Source organism: Parasteatoda tepidariorum, chromosome 9, assembly GCF_982258835.1.
Source record: "Parasteatoda tepidariorum strain Cologne lab strain chromosome 9, Ptep-v5.0, whole genome shotgun sequence".
NCBI classification, from domain to species: Eukaryota; Metazoa; Arthropoda; class Arachnida; order Araneae; family Theridiidae; genus Parasteatoda; species Parasteatoda tepidariorum.
In genome coordinates, this window is record NC_141763.1 from 88,452,748 (window position 1) to 88,480,625 (window position 27,878).

Below are 27,878 nucleotides of genomic sequence, written 5' to 3' on the forward strand. Positions count from 1 at the left end.
TTTTATATAATTAATAAAATAAATATTAAGAGTTTATATTGAAAGTTTAGATTTTATAGTTTTGTTGATGCTGTTTCCATCTGCTTCAAACTATGGTTGATACACTGATCGATGATTCACTAAGAACGATGATACACTGATCGATGATTCACGAAGGATTCTCTGAGATTATGCACTGGATGGTATTTGGAAAAAGTGAGTTCACAGTTGGGCTCGAACCAGCAGGGATCAGGGGGACAGCAGGCGGAAAGGTAAAGCAGTTTACGAAAGAGCCATTTTATAAACAAATCTTGTAAAAATAAGAAAGTGGCAACGAATTTATGTCTAAAAAATTTTTTTTAATTTATGAATATTATTAGTTTGTCTTATTTACTTGTCAACCACTACAGATTCGGTTCTCAAATATATATATGATAAATTTCTATCAATTGCTTTTAAAATAAAATTTGGTTCCATGCGCACAACTGGTTCACTTTTTAAATAGTCTGCGCAGACTACTTATAAAATACCGTGTGAAGGCTTTCTGATGTAGGAGGCGATGGTTCACAGAGCAAATTAACTCCACTAAACAAAGTGTGGAAAAGGCGATTTAATAGTTTACCTTATTTATAAAACTACCATTATAATTTAAATTCTAAAGTAAATAATGAGCCGTTTAGTGCTGTTAATTTTTATTATTTGAGAAATTTATTATAAATAGCTATGTCTAAGCTAAATGTTTTTCTCTCGTAATTATCCTCTTAAATTTGAGACATTTCATAAAGACAATTTCATCAAGACATTTCATTTTCATTCATCATGGAGTGAATTGATTTGTGCAGCGAGAGGATGAAATATTGATCTACCCTTTGCAAGATTAATCCATTCATTCCGATGTATTTTTAAACAATCAAGTTTATATGACAGCACAATATAGGGTAAGACTAATGGACACCACCAGCCACAGGCGACTGAATATAACAAAGGGTGATTAAAAAATAGTCTGCCAATGAATAGCCACTTTTATTTTTCTCGTTAAAAATGCATCTCGCGTGCATTTTATTATTATGTTTCCTTTAATAAATATAGTTTTTTGTAAAGGCTAAATGTTTTAAAAAGTAACTAAAAATTTTAAAAAGTAACCGCTAATAAAAATGTTACTACGGACCAGTGGCAATTTTTTTAATTCTGCCCTATAGTTGCAATCTTATACCCGAACCGTCGTGATGTGTCTCTTCTACTACGTAGTACTAAAACAAACCAGAGCAATCATGGCATCCATGTTTGTGCGTTGGTTGACACTAGATACCTTTTTGGCGAAACTACACCGCATTTGCGTTTCACGTAGAGGAAAATCTCCCATGGTTAGCCCGATGGCAAGGGAATTCTAACCCATAGTCCGTTTACCACTGAGAATATTTTACATTAACCCAATGGTCGGCGCGAGCTGGGAGCAGAATGAAGAATTTGAATTGAAATTTGCAGACATTATGACGAGTACATGCATGAAATTTACAATGCAAAGTATTCGTATGAAAGTTTACAATGCGAACATCACGCCTTAGAGCAAACTATAGAGTTGATAAAGCAAAGTTTCCTAGCTGAAGTAACATGAATTCGTGTTAGGGGTTACCTTGCAAACATCACGCCTTAGTGTTAAGCATGGAATTTATAAACCAAAACTTTCGAGTTAAAGTTTACATCGCGTCATGTGTTAAAGTATCAAATTCACAATGCAAATAATTCGAATTAAGATTACGCTGCAAACATCACGCCTTTGTGTAAAGTATGGAATTAATGGAGCAAAGAGTTCTAATTAAAGTTCACATTGCTTCAAGTGTTAAACATCAAATTTGCAATGCAAAGAATTCGTATTAGGATTGCACTGTAAATATCGCTCCTTAGTGTAAAGTATGGAATTTATAGGGCAAAATATTCTTGTTAAAGTTTACATTGCATCAATTGTTGAGTATCAAATTTACAATGCAACGTATTCAAGCTAAAGATTACACTGTGAACATCGCGCCATTGTAGAGTATGGAATTTATAGGGCAAAGTATTCTTGCTTAAGTTTACATTTCATTATTTGTTGAAACATCAAATTTACATTGTAATGTATTCGAGCTAAAGATTACATTGCAAACATCACGTCTTAATATAAAGTAACGAAGTTATAGGGCTAAGTTTTCTATTTATAGTTCACATTGTGGTGAAGTGTTATACGTCAAATTTGCAATGCAAAGAATTTGAATTTAAATTGTAATCTACTAGCATCATATGGAATTTATAGGGCAAAGTTTTCTTGTTAAAATTTACATTGCATCAAGTGTTAAGTACAATGCAAAACATTCAAACTTATATTCATACTGCAAACATCGAGCCTTTCTATAAATTATGGAATTTATAGGTCAAAGTATTCTAGTTCAAGGTTACTTTACGTTAAGTGTCAAATTTTCTGTGTTAAAATTATAATTTTATGTTCCAAGGACTTATCAAATTATTCCAAATTAAGTGCAATTACATATTGATCATAAAATGATTTTTAACACTAACTAAAGAATATTATTTTCAGCATCTTCTTTCTCAGAATGTTTCACCAGGATCGAAGGGAACGTCCAAACAACCTCAGAATGCATGTAAGAGAAATTTTTTTTATTCCCATGAAATTCTTTAAACTTCACTTCGATTTCAAATATTTTCAAATCTAAGTTACATATTTCTTATTAAGATTTAACTGGACACTTATTTGCCAAAATAAATGTAACGATTCAGCAATCCTTGAGCTGTGTTTCGTTAATTCTAAGAATCACTTCGTCACGAAATTCCTTGATTTATGACAAAACGCGAACTCTCAAATATGTAATGAAATGTTAAAAATTCACAACTATTTGCTTCTGTAGTTCCACCGTGTTTTAGCAACCACTACACTCGCAGAAATAAAACTCACTTTTGACGATTCAGCAATCCTTGAGCTGTATTTTGTTAACTTTTAGAATTATTTCGTCACTAAATCACGTGATTTGTAATAAAACGTGAATTCTCAAATGTATAATGAAATGTTAAAAAGGCAAAACTATTTGCTTCTACAGTTCCACAGTTTTTAGGCTACCACTACACTCTCAGAAATAAAACTCTTACTTTTGACGATTTAGCAATCCTTGAATCGTCATAACTTGAATCACTGTCCTTGTTCCTAATTTCGTTAATTTTGAGAATCATTTTGTCACGGAATAATTGATTTGTGACGAAACGCGAACTCTCAAATAAATGACAGAAATTTTTCTTCAACTCGGAACCTCGTCGCAGTGCATTGTGGGAGACTGTTAACTAGAATACCGAAATTAGAGAGCAGAATACATGATTGAAAATAAAATTATGAAACAAGCCAACTGGGCCATAGAGTGGCCAAGGCATTGGCCTCGTACCAGAAAGATCGCGGGTTCGAATTCCGTTTCAGACATATGTGTAATTTATCTCTTTGCTCTATCTATCTTTCTTGTGTTGTTTGGGCAGCATTGATCCACCTACATGGTGTCCACGATAAAATGATTACAAGAAAAGTTATATACGCTAGGTTCTATGACTATCTATTTTTGAAGAAAAAAAATAGAATGACAAATTATTTCCTTAATTTTGACGAAATTTCATTTCCTCTAAGAAGGGACAACAGTTATTTCGTGGAGCCGTGGTGGCTCAGGAAATAGAGCCAGGGGTCTGTCCAGACATTTTGTGAAAGGTCCGTTTTTCGTGAAATTGTGAAAAAATTACTCACATTCTTTCAACCAGGGTCCGCTTTTATGAATTTGTGCAATTAGGGTCCGTTATTGCAAAAAAGAACTTTTTCAAGAAGTTTTTAAATTGTAAAGACATACAAGATTATGCTCAACACTGTAAAATTATAATTAAAAAAATTAAATTTTAAAAAATAAACAACAATTGCTGCTTCTAAATTAGAGATGCAACATACAAATATTTGGTATTTAGCCTATACTGCTGAACGCAGACTATTCATTTCGGACGAATAATGGAAGAATCTTCTGCCGAAGACAAAACTTAATTCGTTTACATCCATCTTTCTTGTTTTTTGCCCTGGAAAGGGTTTATTCAATTAACAAAATAATAATCAAGATAAACAAATTTGTGAAGGGTCCGATTAAAAGAAAAATCATTTTGTGAAGGGTCCGTTTTTAAGTTAAAATATTTTGTGAAGGGTCCGTTTTTATGAAAAGATATTTTGTGAAGGGTCCGTTATCGGACCCAAATTTCTTCTAAACAGACCCCTGAGAGCATTCGTCTTTCAATGAGGTGAACCGGGTTCGAATCACAGCGATAGCTGCTCGATACGAATTCTGCATCCGGCTCGCACCGACCACAGTGCAGTCGTAAAAATTCTCAGTGGTAGACGGATCTTAGGTTAGAGTTTCCTTGTAGTCAGGCTAACTGTATGAGGTTTTCCTCTCTATATAACACAAATGCGGATTAGTTCCATCAAAAATTTCTTCATGATGGCGAATTTCTACCGATACTTGATCCAGGAGTTCCCTTGTCTTCTGGATTGCAAGGCTGTGGAGTAGCTACATTGGTAGTCGCACACTAAAATGTTCAGCTAAAATTTGTTGCTCCAGAAAGCGTTAAAATAAGCTATAATAAAACATTCACCACAATGATTCGATACCTTAGAAAATCTTTCATACAATAGATACATTTTGCATTAAACAAGTGATTGCTAAACTAGGTAAATTTCTACTTGCTTTGATGATCAGCTGGCTAACACTTTACGAGGTCTTGCAAAAATTTAAAAAGCGTAAATAATATTCTAGGGATACCAACTGCTTCGCTTTCTGCGCAAGATTTTCATACAGATGTAGAGAATTAAACTTGCCGATTCGCGTGCAGGTCGTTGGGCTACCGAAGCGGGGGTGCCATCCCCTCTGCAGAGGATAAAAATTGTGATGGCTTGTCTTCGGATTATCCTCAGGGATGCTTCCCAGAACGTCGCCAATAGCCCATTGTGCAGCTCTAGTGCGACGTAAATTAACTACAACAACAATAAACTTGCCGAAATTCGATGCGAAAACTTGCAAATACAGTGAAACCTCCGTTAAGCGGACAATCATGGGACCAAAAACTTTGTCCGTTTATGAGAGTTGTCCGTTTACGGGAAGGGTACCCTAATAACGAAATTTAACACCGTAAATTGTTTTTAGAATATTCTCAAAGATGTAGAAATAATTAAATAATATCTCCAAGGATACTGTAAATATCTACAAGAATATTTATTTAAACAATAAGAATGATAAAAAAGAATATATAAGGAAGTTTGATATAAATACATAATTCTGGATGTAGCTACAGAAAAATAAATATAATTTTCCTATTAGCATAGATACTCAAGTTAGACATATGATACCAAATAGGAGCGTACTGTCCTCAGTCCGTTTCAATTATTAGGTTCACATCCCCTTACACCTACTTATCATTTGATAGGGAACATGGTTAATACCTTCTTGGAAAATAAACCACCCATGATTCACAGAAAAAAAAGTAATGCATACCTGTAAGTCGTGAGGACCTATGGAGATGATTATTCACAATTGATCAGCTATCAAGTGTCTGAATAAATGTTTCATTTATATAAACACCTCAAAGATTATACTTCTGTTCTCTTTTTTTTACCCCAGTTGTGTTAAATACAGTCTTCAAATTGATAAGAAAATTAAAGAAATTTTCAATGCGGAAGAAGTATTGAGAGAAGTCATTTCAACTTGAGGGGTCTCATAACCTGTGTGGTCCAGATGAAAAGATCAAAAGATGCCGATGTCAGAATTATTTCAGTAGTGCAGTACCATTTTCTTTCCTTTCTTTACAAAGATAAGGCAGCGTGACAGGAGAAAGATTGATTTTTCGGTGCTGAAATAGCTTAACAATATTTTTAGTTACGGATAAGGCAAAAATATTTATTTACATGCTTTAAAAATGGTGAAAAGTTGCATTTTTTTAGCTTGCAATTTATTTAGAAAAAGTAGTGTCCCGTCTGTAGAGATAAAAAACAAGGTTTCAGGATCAAAATGACTGTCCGCGTCCGGTTACGGGAATGTCCGCTTTGGGGAGAATGTACATAATGGTTTATTCATAGAAGATTCCCGGGGAATTAAAAATATGTCCGTATTGAGAGGCGCCCGTTTTGCAGGAGTGTCCATAACAGGAGGTTTAACTGTATTTGGTAATTTTTGCTATTATTTGAAATGTTTATGAGGAGATAGCTGGCGTTTATTTTAAATTTTTAACCATTTACTCATATAATTAATATTTTGTAATAATACGTCTTTGTGAAGAAACAGTGATAGAATATATTTGGGATAAAGTTATGCGAATATTTTATTCAATTAGTTACCAGTCGGGTTTTAAAAAAAATTCAAATAGTTCAAAACCAAATTACCTACAATTTGGTATTATTAAAAAAAGATAGTTGATACCTCAGGTCTTATTTATTCAACATAAATGTTGAAAACGAAATAAATGATTTACCAGTTTTTTTTGTTTCTGATTAAAAGACATGTTCTAAAAATGGAGTATTGGTATGCTCTCTAAATGCTGCGCTTTTTGCAAAATGTTTTATAAAGAGATTAATGAGGGCAATTAAAATCTAAAGATTCCACAAATTTTAGTAATTTTGCCAGCAATTTAAAAGCCTCACCTCGGGAGCGTTGGAACTAACAAGGGAAACTAGGGAAGTGTGACTCGCCAATTTTGAGATAAACTAGTGGGATGTATGCCTTATGAGGAATAATTTTAGGGGGCAATATTCGTTTCGGCCCATAGAAGGTCCTGTGAGATATAAAAAATAATTCAATATATAGAAAAATCGGTATTTCATTACTTCAATGCAGGCTATTAGTTATTGTAATTGTCTCATACTCCAATTAATTTGTAATTAATTGGATAATTAATTAATTTGCTGATTAATAATTTAATTAACATTCGTTTCGGCCCATAGAAGGTCCTGTGAGAGATAAAAAATAATTCAATATATAGAAAAATCCGTTTTTTATTACTTCAATGCATACTATTAGTTATTGTAATTGTCTCATAATCCGATTAATTTGTAATTAATTTGATAATTAATAAATTATTCAGAAAACTAATTAATTATTAATTAATTGTTAATTAATTATTAATAAATTGCTAATTAATTATTAATTAATTATTAATAAATTGCTAATTAATTATTAATTAATTAATTGATTTGCAATCACATACTCCAATTAATTTGAAAAATTTAAAACAATTAGATGTCAATTTTTTTTTTTAAATTAACCTAACAGGTTTTTCTGATGAACTACAGATATATAAAATTTTCGAAATCAATTTTAACAGTAAATATGCATTATATAGTGCGTGAAAGTACCACAAATTTAATTGGAGTATGAGACAATTACAATAACTAATAGCCTGCATTGAAGTAATAAAATACCGATTTTTCTATGTATTGAATTATTTTTTATCTCTCACAGGACCTTCTATGGGCCGAAACGAATGTTTCCCCCTAAAATTATTCCTTATAAGGCATACATCCCACTAGTTTATTTTAAAATTGGCGAGTCACACTTCCCTAGTTTCTCTTGTAAGTGGCGTTTCATAAGAACGTATGAATCATTAGCATGAAGTGGTGTGGAAAATAACTTAAAATTAAATTTACAAAACAACATGCATTATTTTAACACAAATTAACATAAACTGAGCTATCACTAGAACTTTATATACTAGAATTTTAAATCACTAGAACTTCATATTTACTTTATATAAATATATCTGAATCCGAAAGATGTGTACTTGTTGCAATTATTAGCCAAATATTTTCTAATTTAAATGTTTTTTGTTTTCTATATACACATATTTTGGGAGGTAGAGTCAGTCTAATTCCTTTTCCGATAAAGAAAAACTTTAAAAAAAGTGTTCGAAAAAAAATTTATAATTCGTTTTCAGCTAATTATATTTTATTCATTTTTTAGGTTTACAAAAACAATCTTTGTGTTATTGGCAGCAACACTTTTGTAAGTAAAAAAATTTTTTTGGTGTACTTAAATTTTTTAAAACAAATTATTTTTATTATTTTTTAAAAAAAAAGACGAAAGAGGGTTTTTACAAATGTTACACATTTTCAAGAAGTGGTGGAGAGAAAAAAACGCGGATATGATACATTTGTAATCATCCCTACGTATAATTTTTTAAAAGAAATACTAAGTGCTGTTATTAATTTTCAACAAAGAATATAATTGCAAGCTTTACAAGGGAAAAGTGGAAAATTCTAATGTTTTATGTGCCTTTTTTTTCCCCTCCATTTTTGAAAGAAAAAAAATGCGAAAGTTGTATCGAAAATTTTGTTTCGAATTACATTTAATATAAAGTTTTGTAAATTATAATTACATTTAAGTAAAGTTTTACCCATTTAATTTACTAAATATTAATACCAAATAAAGTGACAATTCTTACAAAATTTCACGGGCGTACGGAGGCGATATATTCGCCCCCACCCCTCAATTATTAAAAATCTTAAGCAATCCCCCCTCAAATATTTGAGAGAAATAAAAAAAGTTTCATTAATATTCACCGATATAAATTTAGCCAATTTAAAAACAAGCTAAAATTTAATCATTTTGTAAATATTTAGCTAATGAGAATTTTTTTCTGGAGTTATATTTTGAGAACTATTGTGTGTTTATTTTATTTGTTCCCCCCCCCCAGAAAAAAGCAAACAAATTTGAGTCCTTGAGTATATCCATGCTAAATATTAAATGGTAAAGTGATGGAGTATTCGCCTCCCATCGAGATACCCTGGGTTCCAATCCCAGCGATGGCTTGTCGATGGGATTACCGCACTTTGCTTGTACCGACCACAGTGACATAAAATATCCTCAGTGTTAGACGGATCATTGGTTAGATTCTCCTTGCCTTCAAGCTAACCGAGTGAGGATTTCGTGTTTTTTCTCCCCATGAAACGCAAGGGCTGGTTAGTTTCATCAAAAAGCTCAGCCCAAAAGCCAATTTCTCCCAATATCCAGAAGCTCCCTTGCCTTCTGGTTTGGGTTCAAAATTACAAGACTACGGAGTTGAACATCGGTAGTCGAACACTCAAAATTAGGTCTGCTGTTCAACGACGTTTATGAAGTAAAATAAAATTGTAATTATTAAAAACAAACAAATTATTAAATTAAATATTATAAGCATATTTAATCCATTTAAACCTTAGAGATATATTTATTATAATTCTTTTGAATTTACGTCGTTATCTGAGATAGTAAAGAGTGATTGAGGATGTGAATTCTTGAAGAGTGGCTTTCGTATTTCGTTTCTAATATGCCTGCAGCAGTGTAACAGTAACAATAAATGATACTGCGCATAGAACTTTAAGCTATTGGATCAACTTGTAAATAACAAAAAATTGCAGCACACAAAACATTAAGGAAATAAACAAATTTTACGCAATTAACGAAAAAAAAAAAATTCGAAAAAATAAACAAAAAAAATTTTGGAGTGAAACTATTCTTCCACATACCCCATCTACTTCACACCTGCTAATAACTCATGAAAATATATCACTTCAAGTACTCTGAAAATAGTATGGGAATTAATAGCTAATTTCATATGTTTTGAAATAACCTCCACCTGCTGAAATTCACTATTTTACTCGGCTGTAAAAGTTTCAGAAACGAAATTTTAAGTCCTCCTTCATAAAGCTCTTCAATTCCGGAGTCGGGGTTATTTTATGTCTACGATATCCTTAAATCTTTTTTTTTTAATCATATTTTTAAATTTCGAAACTAAGAAAAAGCTCGCAAGAGGTTTGTTCGAAGAGTACCGTAACAGATTCATGTTTTCGATCTCAAAAATCAAAACATTTGATAAAAGAATAATGTGTAAAAACATCAAAAACAGTAAGAAAACCCTCGACAACAGAATCGTAATGCATTCCGGAAAAGACTTTAAAAGTTGTTTGTGAAATTTTTACAGCCGAGGTCAGTAGTACAATGTGGCAGGGGAAAAAAACAAGATTTAAAAATATTGTGGACAATAAAAAATAAAAACTCCGACGTCAGAATTGCAGAGAAAGTTGTTCCTGGAACTTTTACAGCCGAGCTCAGCAATGCAATGCTTTAAAATGGAGGAACAAGGATACCGTAAAAAATAAGTAAACTCCGACGTCAGAATTGAAGAGAGAAAGTTGTTTCTTTAACTTTTGCAGCTGAGTTCAGTAGTACAATGTGGCAGGTAGAAGAACAAGATTTAAGAATATCGTGGAAAATGAAAGGAAAAAAAAAAGGCGTTAGAATTGAAGAGAAAGTTGTTTTTGGAACTTTTAGAGTCGAGTTCAGTTATGCAATGTGGTAAGTGGAGGAACACGTATAGCGTAGAAAAAAAAAGTTCGACGTCAGAATTGAAGAAAGAGTTGTTTGTGGGACTTTTGCAGCCGAGTTTAGCAACGCAATGCAGGTAGAGGTTAATTCGAAACATAGGGTCGAATCCCAGTGGTGACTGGTTGATACGAATTCTGCTCCCGGTTCTCACCGACCACAGTGCTGACGTAAAACATCCTCAATGGTAGACGAATCATGAACTAGAGCCTCCTTGCCGTCGAATTTACCGTGGAACGTTTTCCTGATTTTCTCTTCCATGTAACGCAAATGCGAGTTATTCCCATCAAAAAGTCCTCCACGATACCTGGTTTGTCCCAATGTTTGATAAAGAAGTTCCCTTGTCCTCTGGGTTAAGTTCAAATTTATAAAGCTTCGAAGCTGAACATTGATAGTCGTTAACTCAGAATTGGGTCGGCTGTTCAGCACCGGTTACTAAAAAAAGAAAAAAATTCAAAACCACAAAAGCATGACCGAAGCAAAATCATTAAAAAAACCATACAACGAACTTTAGTTTGGTGTCTGAATGCTTTTAGCCAGATCGATAGTGTACGTCGGTATTAGAAATGTCAGTTCTCTAAACATTAAAATGATATTTTAAAAAGAAGGTTCGTATTTGGATTAACAAAAAATTACTACCACCACTAAATATTTGTGGAACTCGTAGAAACCCTGACGATGATATTATTATTTAGTTTGAATGTCAATGTTTCTTTTTGTTACGTAGATTAGTGATTCTTTTCCTATTGGCAACAATTCTAGTCTACAGAGTTTCTATGTATCATAACAGAGTTCTTTCAGAAGATAACTGGACATCAAAATCTCAAAGGTTCGACCACATTTTATGATCTACATTGCTTTGATATGATAAATGTTTTGATGGCTGTTCCGCAATTACCATGCGTTAAGTTGTATGTTTTCCAAAACTTTTCAAAAAACTGTACTCAACAGACGAAAAAAGAGAGAGAAAAAATGCCCTGACGAATCATTAATGAGGTTAAAAGCACTTAAATCTGTTTAATTGCCGGAGTAAACTGAAGGAAAGTGAAAAGTGACCGTTCAAAGCATCTTCAAGTTTCATCAAAAATAAACCGTACAGAGCTGTAAGCGAAAGCAAAGAGCTCGTCTCACTCTACAAATCAAACAGGTTATTATGGTTTGAATCACGCATTCTTCAACATTGATTCGTCAGAGTGCGGTAACGTTCTTTTTTCCCCTCACTTCATTATTAATTTACAAGTTCATATTGTCCTGTTTGTTTGATTTTACTTTTGACAACTCTGAAAATGCAAAATGGCGTTACCCTAAGTGTGGTAATAACGGAACGACCTTTATTTTATTTATTTAATTTTAAATACTTAAGGCTGTTTTTCGAAAGCTCCGTCGCCATGTGAAATGAGGCTTTTTTGCGAATAATATGCCATTTTTAAAACTGTTTTGAGTTTGCGAATGTTACTCATGACTTTTAATACAGTTTAGCCAATCTAAAGCCAGCGCTGTCGATATTTATTTTGAAAATGGCGCAAAACGCCAATATGGAGAAAAGCCACAGTTTTGCGGAAATGAAATAGGGTTGTGGTCTAATTTTTTAATATTTAAAAACTTACTCCAATGCTGCATTACTTGGGCTCATAAAAATTTTCAAAAACTGGGAATAAGGCAGTGATTTTGATAATTTTCATCTAGGTGAAAAAATGTCGCAAAATTGGCAATTTTTAAAAAAGTTTAATAACTTTTAAAATATTTTAATTATTTGTCTGTTCTAAAGCCCAGATAATTTTTCAAGGTAAGATTATATATATAATTTAAAATCGTCTCATTGCTTCGAGTGTAAGGCGCTTAAACTATGGGTAAACTTTTTTTATTTTCCTTAATGACAGAGCTTCGATAAGCAGCGTTAACGAAACTTGCTTTTTTAAAAGTTACTATTGTGACGCTCTGTGCAAAGCATATTTGTAAATGTTGCCTCAGGATTAATAGAAAATACTTTCATAAACCTAGGATGTCCAACTACTTGGAGTTGCTGAAATTGCAGCAAGAGGCTGTAGAAAAGGAAATATTAAGGATAACAACAACTCTAAAAAATAGGCTGAATGACTTAGGGCAGGTAAAAACTTTTACTCTCTAAACCCTTTACCTTTTCTATTCTTAACTACAACTTTAATCTTACAAGCTCGTAATTGCATATAACTTTAAAATTAACACAATTACACGCACCTGAATTGACTAAAGATTTTATCCAGACTTTTTCTTCAACACAACATACTACATCCAGGGCCGGATTAACCTATAGGCACACTAGGCTCGTGCCTAGGACCTACGAAAAACCTGGGAGAAAAAAATTTGTTGACGAAAATAATTTAGCTTTAAAAATTATTAAACTATAATTTATGATCCTGAAAAATATATATAAAAAACATTGGTCAATTGCTAAATGACTCATTTGAAAAAACGTGACTAACATTTTATTAAAATAGCATTAAATCATTTTTTTTTCTATTAGTAAACATTGCAAATTTATTTACATATTTATACCTTGCAAATTTATTTATAAATAATTTCAAAAGATTTACTTTTGACAATGTTAATTTCCTTCACTTGGTTATCATAGTAGTATCATGAAAACTATGAAGCTATTTGTAGTATAAATATTTCTTGTAATTAATCTCACTATCAATTTCACTGTTTTCTTTGCTGGTTTGTTGTTGTATTGTTGACGTGAAATGTTTACATAGTTATCGATCGAACTAATTATAATGGTATTATCGATATCAACTGCAATATCGGCAGTATGTCGGTATTGCAGATAAAGATCGATAAACAAATTTGTAAATTAAAATCCATATTAATAAAAATGTAAAAAAAAATATGCAAGAAAATTTTAGCATATACAGTCAATTCGCTATAACTCGAAGTACGATAACTCGAATATTACTATAACTCGATTTTTTTATGAGGTCCCGACCCTTTTATCTTCAATTTCATGTTAATTATTCTCGATTACTCGAATTTTACTCCCTTTAACTCGATTTTTTTTTGGATATTTTAAAGCAAGAAAAAAAACCTAGGAGCTGATATCTTGCCCCTTCCTTTGCAACACACACACAATGTCTTTCGCACTCTTCATGGAGAAGATAAAGCTGTCCCTCTTGAAGTATGTGAACAGTGGTTAAGTAAAACGTTACCAAATTTACTTCAAGGATACAGTTAAAATGATGTTTTCAATATTGATGAAATGGGTTTATTTTATAAATGTCTTCCAAATAAGACTATGATGTTTAAGGATGAAAACTGCTCAGGGGGTAAAATAAGCAAGGAACGTTTGACTGTCCTAGTTGGAGGAAATGAGTCTGGGACAGAGAAATTGCCCTTACTTGTTATCGGAAAAAAAGCGAAATCCCCGATGTTTCAAGAATGTAAAAACGTATCCTTTGGATTACAAGTCTAACAAAAAGTTTTAGATGACATCAGTTTTATTTGAAAACTATGTAAGAAAATTGGATCGGAAATTATTCGCTAAAAAAAGAAAAGTGATACTCTTTATAGATAAATGCACAGCACATAGTGATCAACCTAATTTGAAAGCAGTAAACTTGCAGTTTCTCCCGCCAAACACAACAGCAAAGTTGCAGCCGATGGACCAGGGTATCATAAAGTGCTTCAAACAGTCTTATCGTAAATGGCTTGTCAGAAAAATGATTAATAAGCATTAATTAAATAATCCGACAATATTTTGAATTTCCAAAACCGAAACTAACGGTAAGTCGAACTTCTGATATGTCGAAGTTTTTCGTCAGTCCTATCAGATTCGAGTTATCGCGAATTCACTGTATTTTGAAAAGAGGGGAGGAGTGGGGGAAGGAGGGGAGGGTCTAAAAACGGCTATGCCTAGGGCCTACGAAAGGTATAATCCGGCTCTGACTACATCTCAAGGAACTTACTCTAAGCCTAAATGTTTTATAGTGTACAGGCCAAAAAAGAAGAACTACCGTCGTTCTAAGCAAGAAACTCCTGACACAGAGTCTGGCCCGTATATTGCTCTGATAACAAGACAAAACCCATTTCAAGGAGGGGCACACTTGATACTTCCTATCCAAAAATGATTATCTTATACCCCTACTTGAAATAGTTTAACCTCGTAAACATAGTCACCGACAGTACTGTAGTCTACTGGCAGGGAGCAGACAGTACACCGCCTAATGAACACAGTTATAATCTTATGCACATGTTTACTCATACTATTGATGCATTGTAGTTGACACGATAGTATTGTTTTTACAAGCTAAACACAAAGAATGAAATAATTGAGCAATCACTCTCTTTATCTTTTATTTTGCAGAAATTTGAATGAACTTAAAACTTGCCATGAAGCATCCTCAATGCATGTGATTCGTCCATGCGCGAGCAGTTCGTCCTACATGCAGTTTCTAAACGTTTGCACACGCATCTAGGTTAAATCAGCGTAGAGTTACAAATTTGAAAATATTTGCGTAGTTTAGTAAAAATTCTTGTGTTATGAGGCTAATTATCTCAGGCGGACCCTAAACAAGCAGTTTTATTTGAAAATTTGCAAGAAAGTCGCAGGTTTCCAAAGCAATTTACTGATTTGCGAGTCTCTAGTGAGTTTGAACCGTCTGAGGTCTCAAAGCCTGTGTTTTGAGACCTCACTGTTATTTGAGTTGTAATAGAGTGCTATAAATCGGTGTATTCTCGGGAAAATTCTGCTAATAGATTTTTGAAGTCTTAAGGATTGTTTCATTCATCTCCAATCGAAACGAACCCCTGTGCTCGGTACAAAAGACTATGAAAGTTGAATAATCAAGAGCGAATTAATTTTTTTTATAAACACTAATTGATACAGCTAGATTAAGTGATTAAGAGGTGAAAACTAAGTGATGAAGGGGGAAAAGGTGCATTATAAATGGTACATCAGTGCCAATTTACAATTTTTCTTGCTTCAACAAGTGCTAGCAACTTTGGTTATAGCAAAAGTAGGTGCAAAATCAACATCAATGAACAAAATTCTAACTTGAATTCAATTGCATTCTACGAAGTTATACTTTTACTTATCATTGATGAACAAAATTATTTTATATCGAATTAAATTGCAATCTGTGATACTCAAGAAATTATACTGTTACTTAATATTAATGATCAGAATTATCATAAACCGAATTTAAATGCATTCTGTAACATAACAATCAATAAATTATACTGTTACTTCACTACTTCTTTATTTTACAGGTTCGCCAATCAATTGATCAAATATCTAGTTTTACCAGACAGTCCAATTTTGCAGCAAGAAACTATAATGTTGACGAAACCACGATTGATGCACAAGCACCTTCGTAGTGAGAACTTAACAAAATAAAATTTCTCTCGAATTCTTGGTATTTAGGATGAAAAAAATAATTCAATTTTGATTATATCTTCATTGGTGTACTTATTAAGGATTTTTATTCAAAATGATATTTCCTGTGGAAAATTCTCTGCATTTTACTCAATTTTTCATGAAATTATGAATAAGTTTAAATTTTTTCCCACCTTTTCAAAAGTTAACTTTTTATAATAAATATTTTCAACTTATAGAGGAAAAAAAAGTGTGAATTTGCGTACCAATTTTATGTAAAATAAAACTTATGTAGATTTGTCTTTGGTTTTCAAACTATAAATTATTCGAAAACGTGAGGAAATCTATTATTTTCCTATTTTTAAAAATCCATTTTTCTATAGTACTAATTAGGAAATACTGCAGAGTTTTATCAATTTTGTATGATAATATGCACCATTTAAAGTTTTACCTGCTATTTCCAAAATAAAATTTAAAAAAAAATTACTGTTTTTGTGCAAAAAACCTTCAAATTTCAAAAAAAAGAAGAAAAAAAAGAATTCAATATAAAGGATGTCCAAAAAATCACGCGAAATTTGAATTTTGCTCTTTTTGTGCTATGAAATGCTACTAAAATGTGGCTGAGTGACAGACAGTAAAGGATTATTGAAAATAATTGAGTGACAGACGATAGTACAGAATTATTAAAAATGGCTGAGTGGCAGGTGATAGCACAGAATAGTTAAAAATAGCTGAGTAACAAATGATTTTACAGAATTGTTAAAAATCTCTGAGTGACATGTGATAGTACAGGATTTTTAATAATGGCTTAGTGACCGACGGTACAGGATTATTAAAAATGGCTGACTGTCGATAGATGATGGTACAGGATTATTAAAAATGTCTGATTGATAGTACAGAATTGGTTAAAATGGCTGAATGACAGGGGAAAATACAGGATTATTAAAAATGTCTGAGTAACAGGTGATAGTACAGTATTGTTAAAAATGCCTGAGTCACATTATTAGTATTTTTAGACAATTGTATTCCGTTCCCGAGGGGCGGGGTTCGATCCCTGACTCCGCTAAGGCCCACAATAAAACGCTCATAAAATTTTGTGGTTGGTCGCTGAGCAGAATCATGGGTACAGGATTATTAATAATGGCTTAATGACAGGTGATAGTACATATTGTTAAAAGTGGCTGAGAAACAAGTGATAGTACAGGATAATTAAGAATGTAGTACTACGCAAAACACTTCGTTTTTCGTGTTTCGTAATATTTTTATCACAGTTCAATTTGCTGGTCGCGTAATTTGCCATTTTAGCAATCAAAGTTGGCCATCCAGATCATGCGATTTCACGCTGTTGCACTGTTTTTTTTAATTTATTTACTTTAAGTCTGATGTTTATGCTAATAAACTCAAAATCATCCAAGTTTCAGAGAATAAAATTGATACCTGCATCAACTAAATTCAGCCACATTTAAGCAAAATGGTGTTTGAAATTTTCTGCAAGAGTGGGTAAATGATAGTAATATAATGCTACTGTAATGTATTCTTAAAGGCTGAGCACGGAGCATATTAAGGAGAACCCCGCATCAGTTATATTAAAAAATGTTTTAACACTGAAAAAATTTAAGATTTTTTTTTAAAAATTATTTTTAAAATTTAAAAATTGGTTTTCTGTTTGATGCACATAGGTAACCACCTAGACATAACTCTTAATTCCCGTGGTTTTCATGTTTCCAAAGGCCCCACATTCAGAAACCTATTCATAAAAATCAAAAGCAATAGAGTTAGAAATGGATCATTTTTAGATGAATATTTAAGTTCGACCTTTTAAACAAAGAAAAATTATCATTTCTATTTTATGTGTTTCAAGCCTGATAAATAATTAATAAAACTTGATCCATAATATAAATTTAAAAATAAAATGAAATAATAAAATACTCTTTTTTAAGAATAAAAATCTAATTATTAATAAATATATAAATCCTGTAAAATTTTTCGATAATTTAGTCAAAAATAATTTGGTAAGCATAAAGAAAGAATTAAAAGGGCCATGCATAATGTTTTGCCCACGAACCTGCGAAGTCCAGTGGCGTCACTTAAGAGAACTTCTCACAATTTTTAACCAAAAACCTATGTTTTCTATCAAAATTATTCCACTGTCAAACAATAAGCTGTTATAATCGATATATCCAACTCACAAATTCAATGTCTGGTGACCTAATATCTTTCGGTCTATCTATTGATTTATAATTTTTGTTTCAAAGACTTTCCTATCAGCTTCCATCTTTGAAAAAGTAATCCAAATCAAATACGATGGGAATACATATTTTTATTTTTGTTAATGATTTAAAATTGTTTCGTTAATTAAATACACGTGCCAAATAACCAAGGAATAAATTCTTTGGAATAGCTTAAACATAGAAGTGACAACAATAATTTCGTCTTTTTTATTTCTGCATTACCATTTACTTAGATATAATAATTTTGTAGCCATTAAGTTTCAACTATAATACTATTTAAATAAAAAGTAATTTGATACAGGTTTCGGCAGAAATTGTTTCTTATTATTGTTAGTTTTACCTTATCTTCGACTTCATATTTTTACCTCGTAGATATTTATATATTTTTTTAAAAGATAATTCATTATTCAAATATTTTTCGCTAAAATAAATTAAAACGTTACATTTTATTTTAAGAGTCAAAACATTTTTTTGCTCATTCATAAAAATTAAAATGTATGAAAGAAAATAACGTAAAATATTTTAGCAAAAACACATTTGGCAGAAATAATCTACTAAATTTGTAGTTTTCCATCATTTATGTGAAGTTATTTTTAGCTCTCAGATTAATTAGATTGATAAGAAAAAGAAAAAAATAATTGAAATGACAAATTTTGTTCAAAATTAGGTTAATAATAAAAAAAAATTCAAAACTTAAGTATTTAAAAAATAACTGAACAGGAAAAAGTATAAAAAGTTTACTCTTTGTTTAATTATAAAATTAAAATTTTATTGAGAACAGAATAAATTTTCTTTAATAATTAAAATTCACATTCGAATGTAAGTGTACATTTTATAAAACTAATATTTTCTTCCGATTTAATGTTAATGAAATTTACACAAAATAAAAAAACACTTTAACTATAGAACAAAAAATTTCACTAATTTTGGTAAATTCATGGTATCCAAAAAAGGTTTAACAACTTATGATATCTTGTAATTCTCAATAATTTTTTTTACAATTAAATTCTCATATTTATAATAAATGAATTTAGAGACGTTGTCTGAATTGTAATTGCCAATCCCTTTTTTTTCCAGACATGAATGATTTTATGCTTTCTTTCCTGATAATATATATATATATATTTTACTTTCTTTCTAAATTAAAACAGATTAATTTTGTATCTTTAAAAAAAACAATAACCGAATCTGAACAAATTTAATTTTTATACAACATGTATAGTTTTGTATAATAATTTCATTTCTAAACATGTGTGTGATTTTGTACAAACTTACAATCTTCATATTCACTATCGCTTCTGTAATGTCTGTCAAAATATGTGACATATTTTATTTATTTGTATTGTGTGAATTGTAGTCAAACAGAAATTAAAAGATTTATTTATGTCTAATTTTCAATGTTGAAAAATAACAAACCTGATTTTTAGAACTAATGAAACCATTGATTTTCTTTAATGCCATATTATTTATTGCAAGATTTCAAAGAAATCTATGTTCATGCAAATGTGATATTTCAATATTTATGTAATTTAATGTGAATAAAGCAATATAGCTCGTTTTTTTATGTCATCTCATTTTCTCCCCTTCCATTTGCTGAGTTATGACCCAAATGGTCAGGAGAGTCAGGGTGGGAGGTCACTGTGACCTCCCAAAGCTTGTACATATTCGGCAAATTAAATTTGGCCATTCAGCATAATTTCAAAACTTCCTTTTCTCTCTCTCTTTCTTTTATATAAAAAAACACAAATAAAATTAATTACTATTATACAGGGTGCGTAATGTTTTTAAAGGTGCTTATTTTTGATTAACGTTTTTAAAAAGCCTTTAAAGGTGCTTTTTTAATTAAAAAAAGAGCTTAATTTTCTATCTTTTAAAAAAAGATTGTTCTCTTTGCCTTACCGATTGCCGTTCTGAATTACAAAAAAATGCATGACTTTCACAATTTTCTCTGCAATATTTATCGGAAACTAGTTATTTAATCATGATTATGTAAAGCTTATGAAAATGTTGTAGAATTTTATTGATTTTATATTTGTAAGTTAAGAACTTTCAACGACAGAAAAAAAGAATTTTCATTGCTGCACAGATCCTAATTATGATTTTTTTATTTATTCGGAAAGTGATAAAAATATATTTTGAGTGCTTAAAAAGTACTTAAAAGGTGCTTATTTTTTGTTGAAAAATCTGGCTGTGCACCCTGATTATATCTTTATTTAAAATTTTTAAAAAACAGTTAGGTAGGTAATTTTTTTTACCTTGCACTAGAGATGCACAATGGGCTATTGGCGACGGTGTGGGAAACATCCCTGAGGAAGATCCGAAGACATGCCATCGCAATTTTGATCCTCTGCAGAGAGGATGGCTCCTCCGCCTTGGTAGCCCGATGACCTGCGAGAGAAGTCGAACACTTAACGGTAGAACAGTTTAACGAAGACCGAAACCGCGCACCATCCGTCCCTACACAGGCTGATCCAAGTGGTCACCCACCCACTCACTGACCGCAGAAAGTGATGCTCGAGTTCGGTGTTCTATTGGGAACTGTATCTTTAAGATCAGTCCACTAAGGGAATTTTTTAAATAGCAGTGGAAAAAAATACCCATTTCATAACTCGCATATCTTCTTTAACAAATCTAATCCCCTTTTCCCCATTGGGTAGCCCCTTCAAACAATCGTCATGGAACTCCTGTTTTCGAATACGAAAGAGCGAGGCATCAAGTAGTTTATTTTCAAAAGCTACCCTGTCCTACTTTTATGGAAAAGAAAAAATTGTAAAAGTGAATACTTTAGGTATAGTTTGGTTAGTAAAATGTAGGTAAATGTTTCACTAAGTTAAGTTTATATATATATATATACACCGAAGAACCATTACATTATGACCACCCTCCATCTATAACATTGGGCTCACCCAGGAACAATGTTTTATTGGGGCACATTAGGATCCATAATCTTCATAGAACAATCCCTGACGTCTGTAAGCTACTTGAACACAGTTTTTCCTGCGGGGGATGGTGTTTACCACCATGGCGGATGGTGTTAATGCACCATGTCATAAAGGTCGAATCATCATGGATTGGTTCGAGGAACATTCCAGTGACTTTCAAGTCATGTCTTGGCCCCCAAATTCACCTGACCATAATCCAATAGAGCATTTGTGATCCTACTTGGGAAACCAAATTCGTGCTGCCACGCTACCCTCTCCCAATGTAAGGGAATTGCAGTACCAGTACCTCAGACTACCTATCAGCACCTTGTGGAATTAATGCCACTTCGGGTGCTAGCAGTTTTGAGGGCTAAAGGTGGTCCTACATGTTATTAGCAGGGTGGTCATAATGTGATGGCTCTTCGGTGTATATATATAAATTTAATTAAATACTGCAGAAACTTATTCTAATTTTCAAATACATAAAAACTTCTACGATTAAAAGTCTGCGTAAACGACATAAAATTGTAAGTTAAATTCACTGAAGAATCTATTGACTATCTCTCATATTTTAAAAAGAAAGTTACTGCCGCCGTCGCTATTTTAGAAAATATTCGCCGAACATTCCTCCCACTGTCGTAACTCAAAAACTATTCGATGTTGTGATTTTACACATTTCTTAAGAAATAAATCTAATTTCAAAATATTATTAGTTATTTTACGTCTTTTTTTTTTGTTGCAGACATGTAATTTTGTTTTACTTTTGTCATTTATGAATTACTTTTGAAGTAATTAAATAGTTTACATTGATGGTTTTTCGCATTTTAAGAAAAATTAATCGCAATAAAATAATAATGTTTACTTTTGCATTCTTATGAAGATAAAGGAAAAAACGCTGTCCCTTTTTAAAATTTCGAATTAGTTTCTGAGCAATTAAATCTTAAAACTTTTGATGTTTTTTTTTATATATATATAGAATTTTGAAATAAAAAAATATTTAAAAAAAAAACTAACCAAATCATCAAAGAAACTTTTCTTGATATGTCATTCTTTATATAAATAGATTGCAATCACAACGATCGCGACGCTACACTAGTCCCACTAATAATTATCTACAAGAAACGAAATGTTAAGTTGAAGTAAAAATCAAAAGGTGAAAAACTACACAGGATACATGGCGTTCTACATCCTGGCACCAATCCATCCAATTGTAGAATTCGCGATTTCGTAGTATAATAAATAAAAAATATTCAACGCATAACGAAACATTCATCGTAACTAGGGGAGATGAACATCGTCTTCAGAACGAACTCGTAACAGTGATAGGCTAGGTAGGATCTTCGAAAATTAAATCCTTACATTGTTATCTTCTTATGTTGGCCGGTTAGTCAGAGTATCGATATAAATTAATCGATATTTTGCGATGTATCGCCCTGTTCAGTTTAGTTCATTCTTATAAAGTTATGTTTCACTGGGGATAATGTAACAGAATAGTCAAGCTCATTTTCATACACGAAATGAATATAGGGCTCGTATGAATGGAATAATATATCATTTAATTTAATATAACAAGTTAATAAAAATTGCTATCTTTAAAATTCAACGTGTTTTTTTTTAAAAAAAAAACATCGCGGATGTTGCAGACAGCTGACAGCAGCGTCAAAATCCTACTTTATAAACTATTGTCATTGAAAAAAATTTAACAAATTAACTGATTTCAAACATTGTTTACATTGGAAAAAGTACATGAGAATGGAGTAAAACTTTTTGAGGAAAGGTAAGATAGATGAACGGTTATTTATTGCTACAAAAAAGAAAAAAAAATAGGAATGATATTCTGTTTAACTAACTACTAACAGAATAAAGAATTACTCACGAGTTAAATATTTGAATTAGCACAAAATAACTATCTTGTCAAACTTAATTGCGAAATTAGGCGTACTTAGACATTTATATGAGGGTGTGCTACAATAGAGATAAGCGCTTTCACAATTCTAAAAAAAAAAAGAAAGGAAGAAAAAATGAAAAAGTTTTTCTTTTTTTTCAAACTATCTGCTAATTTTTGTCAGTAGAGTTTTGTTACGATTTTATAATATTATGATTTTATTATAATTTATTCCTAAAATTCATTATAATTTTTTTTTTTTAGATTCTTTTGCTTGACAATGAAAAAATACTGTTGGAATAAAAATGGAAAAATAAAATATTTTACGTCAAGTACATAAATTGCTCATTACATAGAAACTTCATAACACTTTTAAGACAAAGTAAAATATTACAAAAAATCTTTTTTTTTAAAAAAAATTATAACACATTTAGCTTAGAAAACACAAACACCCTTTGCAACCAATAAACTTCTTTAATTCAGCTTCAGAATTCATAACATCTATATCTATTAACTTATGATTTACTGTAGGAAAAGTTGTGCAAATATGGCAGTAAAAATGGCCATTTTAAAAAGAAAATATAACTATAAGAAATAAAAACATGTTCAATTTTTATATAATTATGTTGCTATAATTACAATTTAAACAAACAACTTTTTTCATTCTTTATTTTTAAAACTATTCTTATATTTATATGATGAATCTAATCTAAATAATTTATCTAATAAATACGATGAATTATCAAATTTTTTATAAGATGAAAATTTAGAATTGTACTCCATTTTATAATTATATTCAAATAGACCTCTAAAGAGGGCAATTTAGATTGAGGATTTTTGAAAAGGAAAAAATTTCATTTATTTTAACCGAAATGCATTAAAAAAAAAAAAAAAAAAAGACTGCTTTTAAGAATTTTTTTCCCCTTCATATATTAATTATTAACTTTAAAAAAAAAATGGGGGGGGGGGTGTAGAACATTTGCTGCTCTTAACATCTGGTTCTATCAACACCTAAGATAGGTAAGTACAATAATGTTAATGATGTGGAGTGGACTGTTGACCAAGTGCAACATATCATACTCGATTCATATCATGTAATATTACGTGTACTAGCTCCCCAAGGCGAGTTCCTTGGTGGTCCTCTGAGCTTAGTAAATTACGTTAGAAAGGTAGGAAGTTATTTAACAGAGCAAAGAAATCTGGAGAGTGGCAGTTCTACAGAAACACTCTAACTGCCTATAATAAGGCTATCAGAGCATCTAAACGTTGCTCTTGGTGGACTTTCTGCGACGGTATTAACAATACTTCTGCCACCGCGAAGATAGCAAAAATTCTTACTAAAGACTTTAACTGCAATTTAAATGCCATCCGTCTTACAAACGGAAAATACAGTGAATCAGGGGAAGAGGCTCTTGGAGAACTAATTGAAGCACACTTTCCTGGATCTCATCCTGTGGAGAATGAACATCTGCATATTATTCCCACAACTACTTGTAGTAAGAATGACAGGAAGGCCGCCAAGATGGTGGTCTCCTATGAGAAGGTTGTATGGGCCATAAAGTCGTTTAAGCCCTACAAGTCACCAGGCATGGATGACATCATACCAATGATGCTTATCAGGGGGTAAATATACTAGCCCCTATTCTATGTAGGATTTTTCGATCCTGTAAAGCATTTGGGTATGGGCATATATCTCACTCTTGGAGGAATACCAGGGTGATTTTCATACCAAAACCAGGTAAGGAAAATTACTTTGAGGCTAAATCATTCAGACCTATCAGCCTCACTGCCTGTCTGTTGAAAGCTATAGAAAAGCTAATTGACAGATACTTCAGAGACACTGTGCTCATAGATAGGCCACTGTCCTGCCTATCAACCAGGCAAGTCAACAGACACTGCTCTATACGAGGTCTCCTACCTGCTTGAGAAATCAATCACAAATAAGGTGGCTCTTACGGTATTCATTGATATTGAAGGTGCGTTTGATAAAGTCCCTCTTGAGAGGAACAGAGGCATAAACTCAATAATTACCAGGTGGATAGCTAATTTGCTATCCTCTAGGTATGTTTGTTCCTCTTTATTGGGTGCAAGCAGGAAAGTGCATGCAATCGCAAGGTGCCCCCAGGGAGGGGTTTTGTCCCCTATCCTATGGTGTATGGTAATGGACTCCTTGTTAGTTCAGTTAACTGATCTTGGCATACCCTGTATCGGGTACGCTGATGACGGTGTCATTGTTGTCAGAGGTAAACATGGTAAAACAATCTCTGATATCATGAATAATGCACTTCTAGAAGTATCTAGATGGTGCTCTGAATCAGGTTTATCTATCAATCCATCTAAGATAAGCTATGTAGCCTTCACACGCCATTATCTTGTCCTGCAAGATATGCTTAGACAAGGGATATCAAAATATGACTATCCGCATCTGTTCCGACAGTCAGGCTGCTCTCCTATCACTGTCAAGGTGTAAATTCACCTCTTTGTTAGTGTGGGAATGCTTCTCGGTCCTCTGTGACCTATCCACCCATAGCAGGGTATCCCTGCATTGGGTACCAGTGGTAATGAGCTAGCTGATGAAGTGGCACGGGCTGGCTCTAATGCAATTTTCTGGGGACCTGAACCTGCACTGGGAATCTCTTCCACCTCATTTCTGGCATCCATATTCAAGCTCTATGGCAAAATTGCCCACGAGCAATGTCGCGCTGCTGACGGTCAGAGACAAGGTAAGGAGCTAAATCGTGACTGTCCTAGTGTATACCACAAAAGAGCTTTTAAAGCTTAATAGAAACAGTTTAAGGAAGATCACTGGTCTTCTGACTGGACACTGCATCCTCAGAAGACACCTATACATAATGGGAAAAGAATCCAATTCTCTTTGTAGGGGTTGTCATCTTGAAGAAGAGACATCACGACACAAACTCTGTGATTGTGAGGTCTATTCTGCTCAAAGAATTGAGCATTGAGGGCAGCATAGCGTCAATGCCTGGGAACTACAAGATGTTCCTGTAAGGTACTTGCTGAATTTTATTTCAGCTATAGGGCTTTCATGCTAATCATGATTTAAGGGTTTGAGTACAATAGACCTCTGGTCGATGTGCCTTGCTAGTCAGACCTGCTCAACCTCTAAGTCTAAGATATATTGAACAGTAGCTTTTTGAAACAGGCGAAATAATTTCTTTATTTGCAGTAGGAAAAAAATAAAGCATGATGATCATCCTTGTCATGTGTGGTGACTAAAAAAATTTTTTTTTAAAATATTTACTCATAAAAAATTTATTTTAAATTTATTTATAAGCTTTTATTTCATCATTTTAGTAGCTAAGATAAAAAAGTATTTTTGGCTAGATTTTGGGAAAAAAATAGTCACTTTTTCTTAAAATTAGCCGTCAGTGGCAGACATGCAAAAGCTTACTAAATAAATGCAAAACACAAAATTTTACAAAGTTTTTTTTTATTTATTTAAACTAAAATCCATACATGAGACAGCCAATATAATTAACAATTTTGTAGATTAGCAATGATGAAAATATGACAATATCTGGATTCAAAATAAAAGAAGGGAAACAATGATTTGATCTAACAAAACATTACTCTTTACATTCAATAATGATGCATGGGTTTTCATGATTGTTTACAAATTTATTACCATATACCTGCTCAGAGGATATATAAGGTCACACTGCATAAAAAACAACGGTGCGTTGAAAAAAAATGAAACAATGATTTCCAAAACCGTATTAAAACAAAAACTTCACAACAATGTCAATATACAAAACGGTTTGCTCCTACATGGGTTTTGTTTAACGTCGATAGGGATGGTAACCTTGACCTTGACCAGAACCACGAGAGGAATCAGGACCTCCCACTGGAGTATTGTAGTTCCCTTGTGGGGGATAATTTCCAGAATTATAATTGTTTGGACCAGAACCATAACCTATGCGCAAAAGGTAGAAAAAAATAACAAATTAAGAAAAATCAGTCTTAAGTAAGTTTATAGTTTTAAAACACAGTATACTTTAAATATCTCAAAGTTGAAGGGATGCTAAAAAAAAATTTGAGAAAGCGAGTTTTTGAGAAAACAAGTTCAGAACTTAATGTGTCCTAAAGAATAAAAAAATATATTTTAAAATATTAATACAGTAGGGAACCGATTATCCGGAACGATCGGGACCATCGCTATTCCGGATAACTGATTTTTCCGGTTTTCTGAATCGCTACAAAAAGCCGTTTTTTTTATTGTTAAACCCAACTAAAAAAAAAAAAGTATTTGGAAATAATCTTAAAAAGAAGAAAAAACGATGAAGTAATACACTAATGATTATTTATAAAATGATGGTAAGGTAAACATCTTTCAAAAAAGAAAAAAAAATCCTAAAATCTTATGAGGAAATTGTTTTTTTTTTTTTTTTTTTTTTTTTTAAAAAAATGGCGGGAAAATTTATCAAATTTCGTTCCGGTTTTTTGGTTTTCCGATTTCCGGATAACGGGTTTTGTTCTGTAATGACAGTTTACTATAAGTCTAAATACAACACAACAATGACAATTTTATTTTTAAAAGTAAGACAAGAAAAATTTTGCCTTAAATAGAAAAGAATTGGTTTATAATGAACTTGTGATTTTTCTAGAAAAAATCTCCATTTCGAAAAGAAAAAAAAAAATTTGAAAAACTTTTGACATAAACTTTTTGACATAATAATTTAAATTAACATTGGGTGGACAGATAATGCCAAGGGGGAAAATATTTTTTTGACATAACAAGGTTTTTCCAGATATCGAGAGTATACTGTATCAATTTGTACAAAGTGTCCAATAAGTTTTCATACAATATTTTTAATGTATGAGAAAAAGTATGAGTGTATGTATGTGATAGATAATAGGGCAAAATCATGAAATTTTTCTACTTGTCAGTGGCTAGCTGTAGCATTTTTAACAGTGTCTAATTTGTAAAACCACATGGCTTTTTTTTCTTCTTCAAAAATTCAAAATTTGAAGCAATTAAAAAAAACTGTTGATATTAATAAGATAAAGTATTTTCTTTAAGTGGTTCTCAAAATATGATGAGCATATTACAAGATTAATTTCTAAAATGTTAATGTTAAG

General features: G+C 31.9%; 2 protein-coding genes across 3 annotated transcripts in view; one reads left to right on the forward strand and one right to left on the reverse strand.

The window, feature by feature from the left end:
- Positions 1-19,533, forward strand: part of LOC107455167 (uncharacterized) — a 64,077-nt gene extending 44,544 nt beyond the window's left edge. The window contains exons 7-11 of the mRNA XM_016072642.4: positions 2,552-2,615; positions 7,992-8,033; positions 11,119-11,220; positions 12,393-12,498; positions 15,636-19,533. Of these exons, the coding sequence (XP_015928128.1) occupies positions 2,552-2,615; positions 7,992-8,033; positions 11,119-11,220; positions 12,393-12,498; positions 15,636-15,743 (422 nt within the window). The 3' untranslated portion in view covers positions 15,744-19,533. The remainder of the gene's footprint in view (positions 1-2,551; positions 2,616-7,991; positions 8,034-11,118; positions 11,221-12,392; positions 12,499-15,635) is intronic.
- Positions 19,534-26,212: 6,679 nt separating this feature from the next.
- Positions 26,213-27,878, reverse strand: part of LOC107455162 (uncharacterized) — a 28,935-nt gene continuing 27,269 nt past the window's right edge. For both annotated transcript variants that reach the window (XM_016072633.4, XM_016072634.4), the window contains one exon: positions 26,213-26,712. In XM_016072633.4, coding sequence (XP_015928119.3) covers positions 26,579-26,712 — 134 coding nt within the window. In that variant the 3' untranslated portion in view covers positions 26,213-26,578. The remainder of the gene's footprint in view (positions 26,713-27,878) is intronic.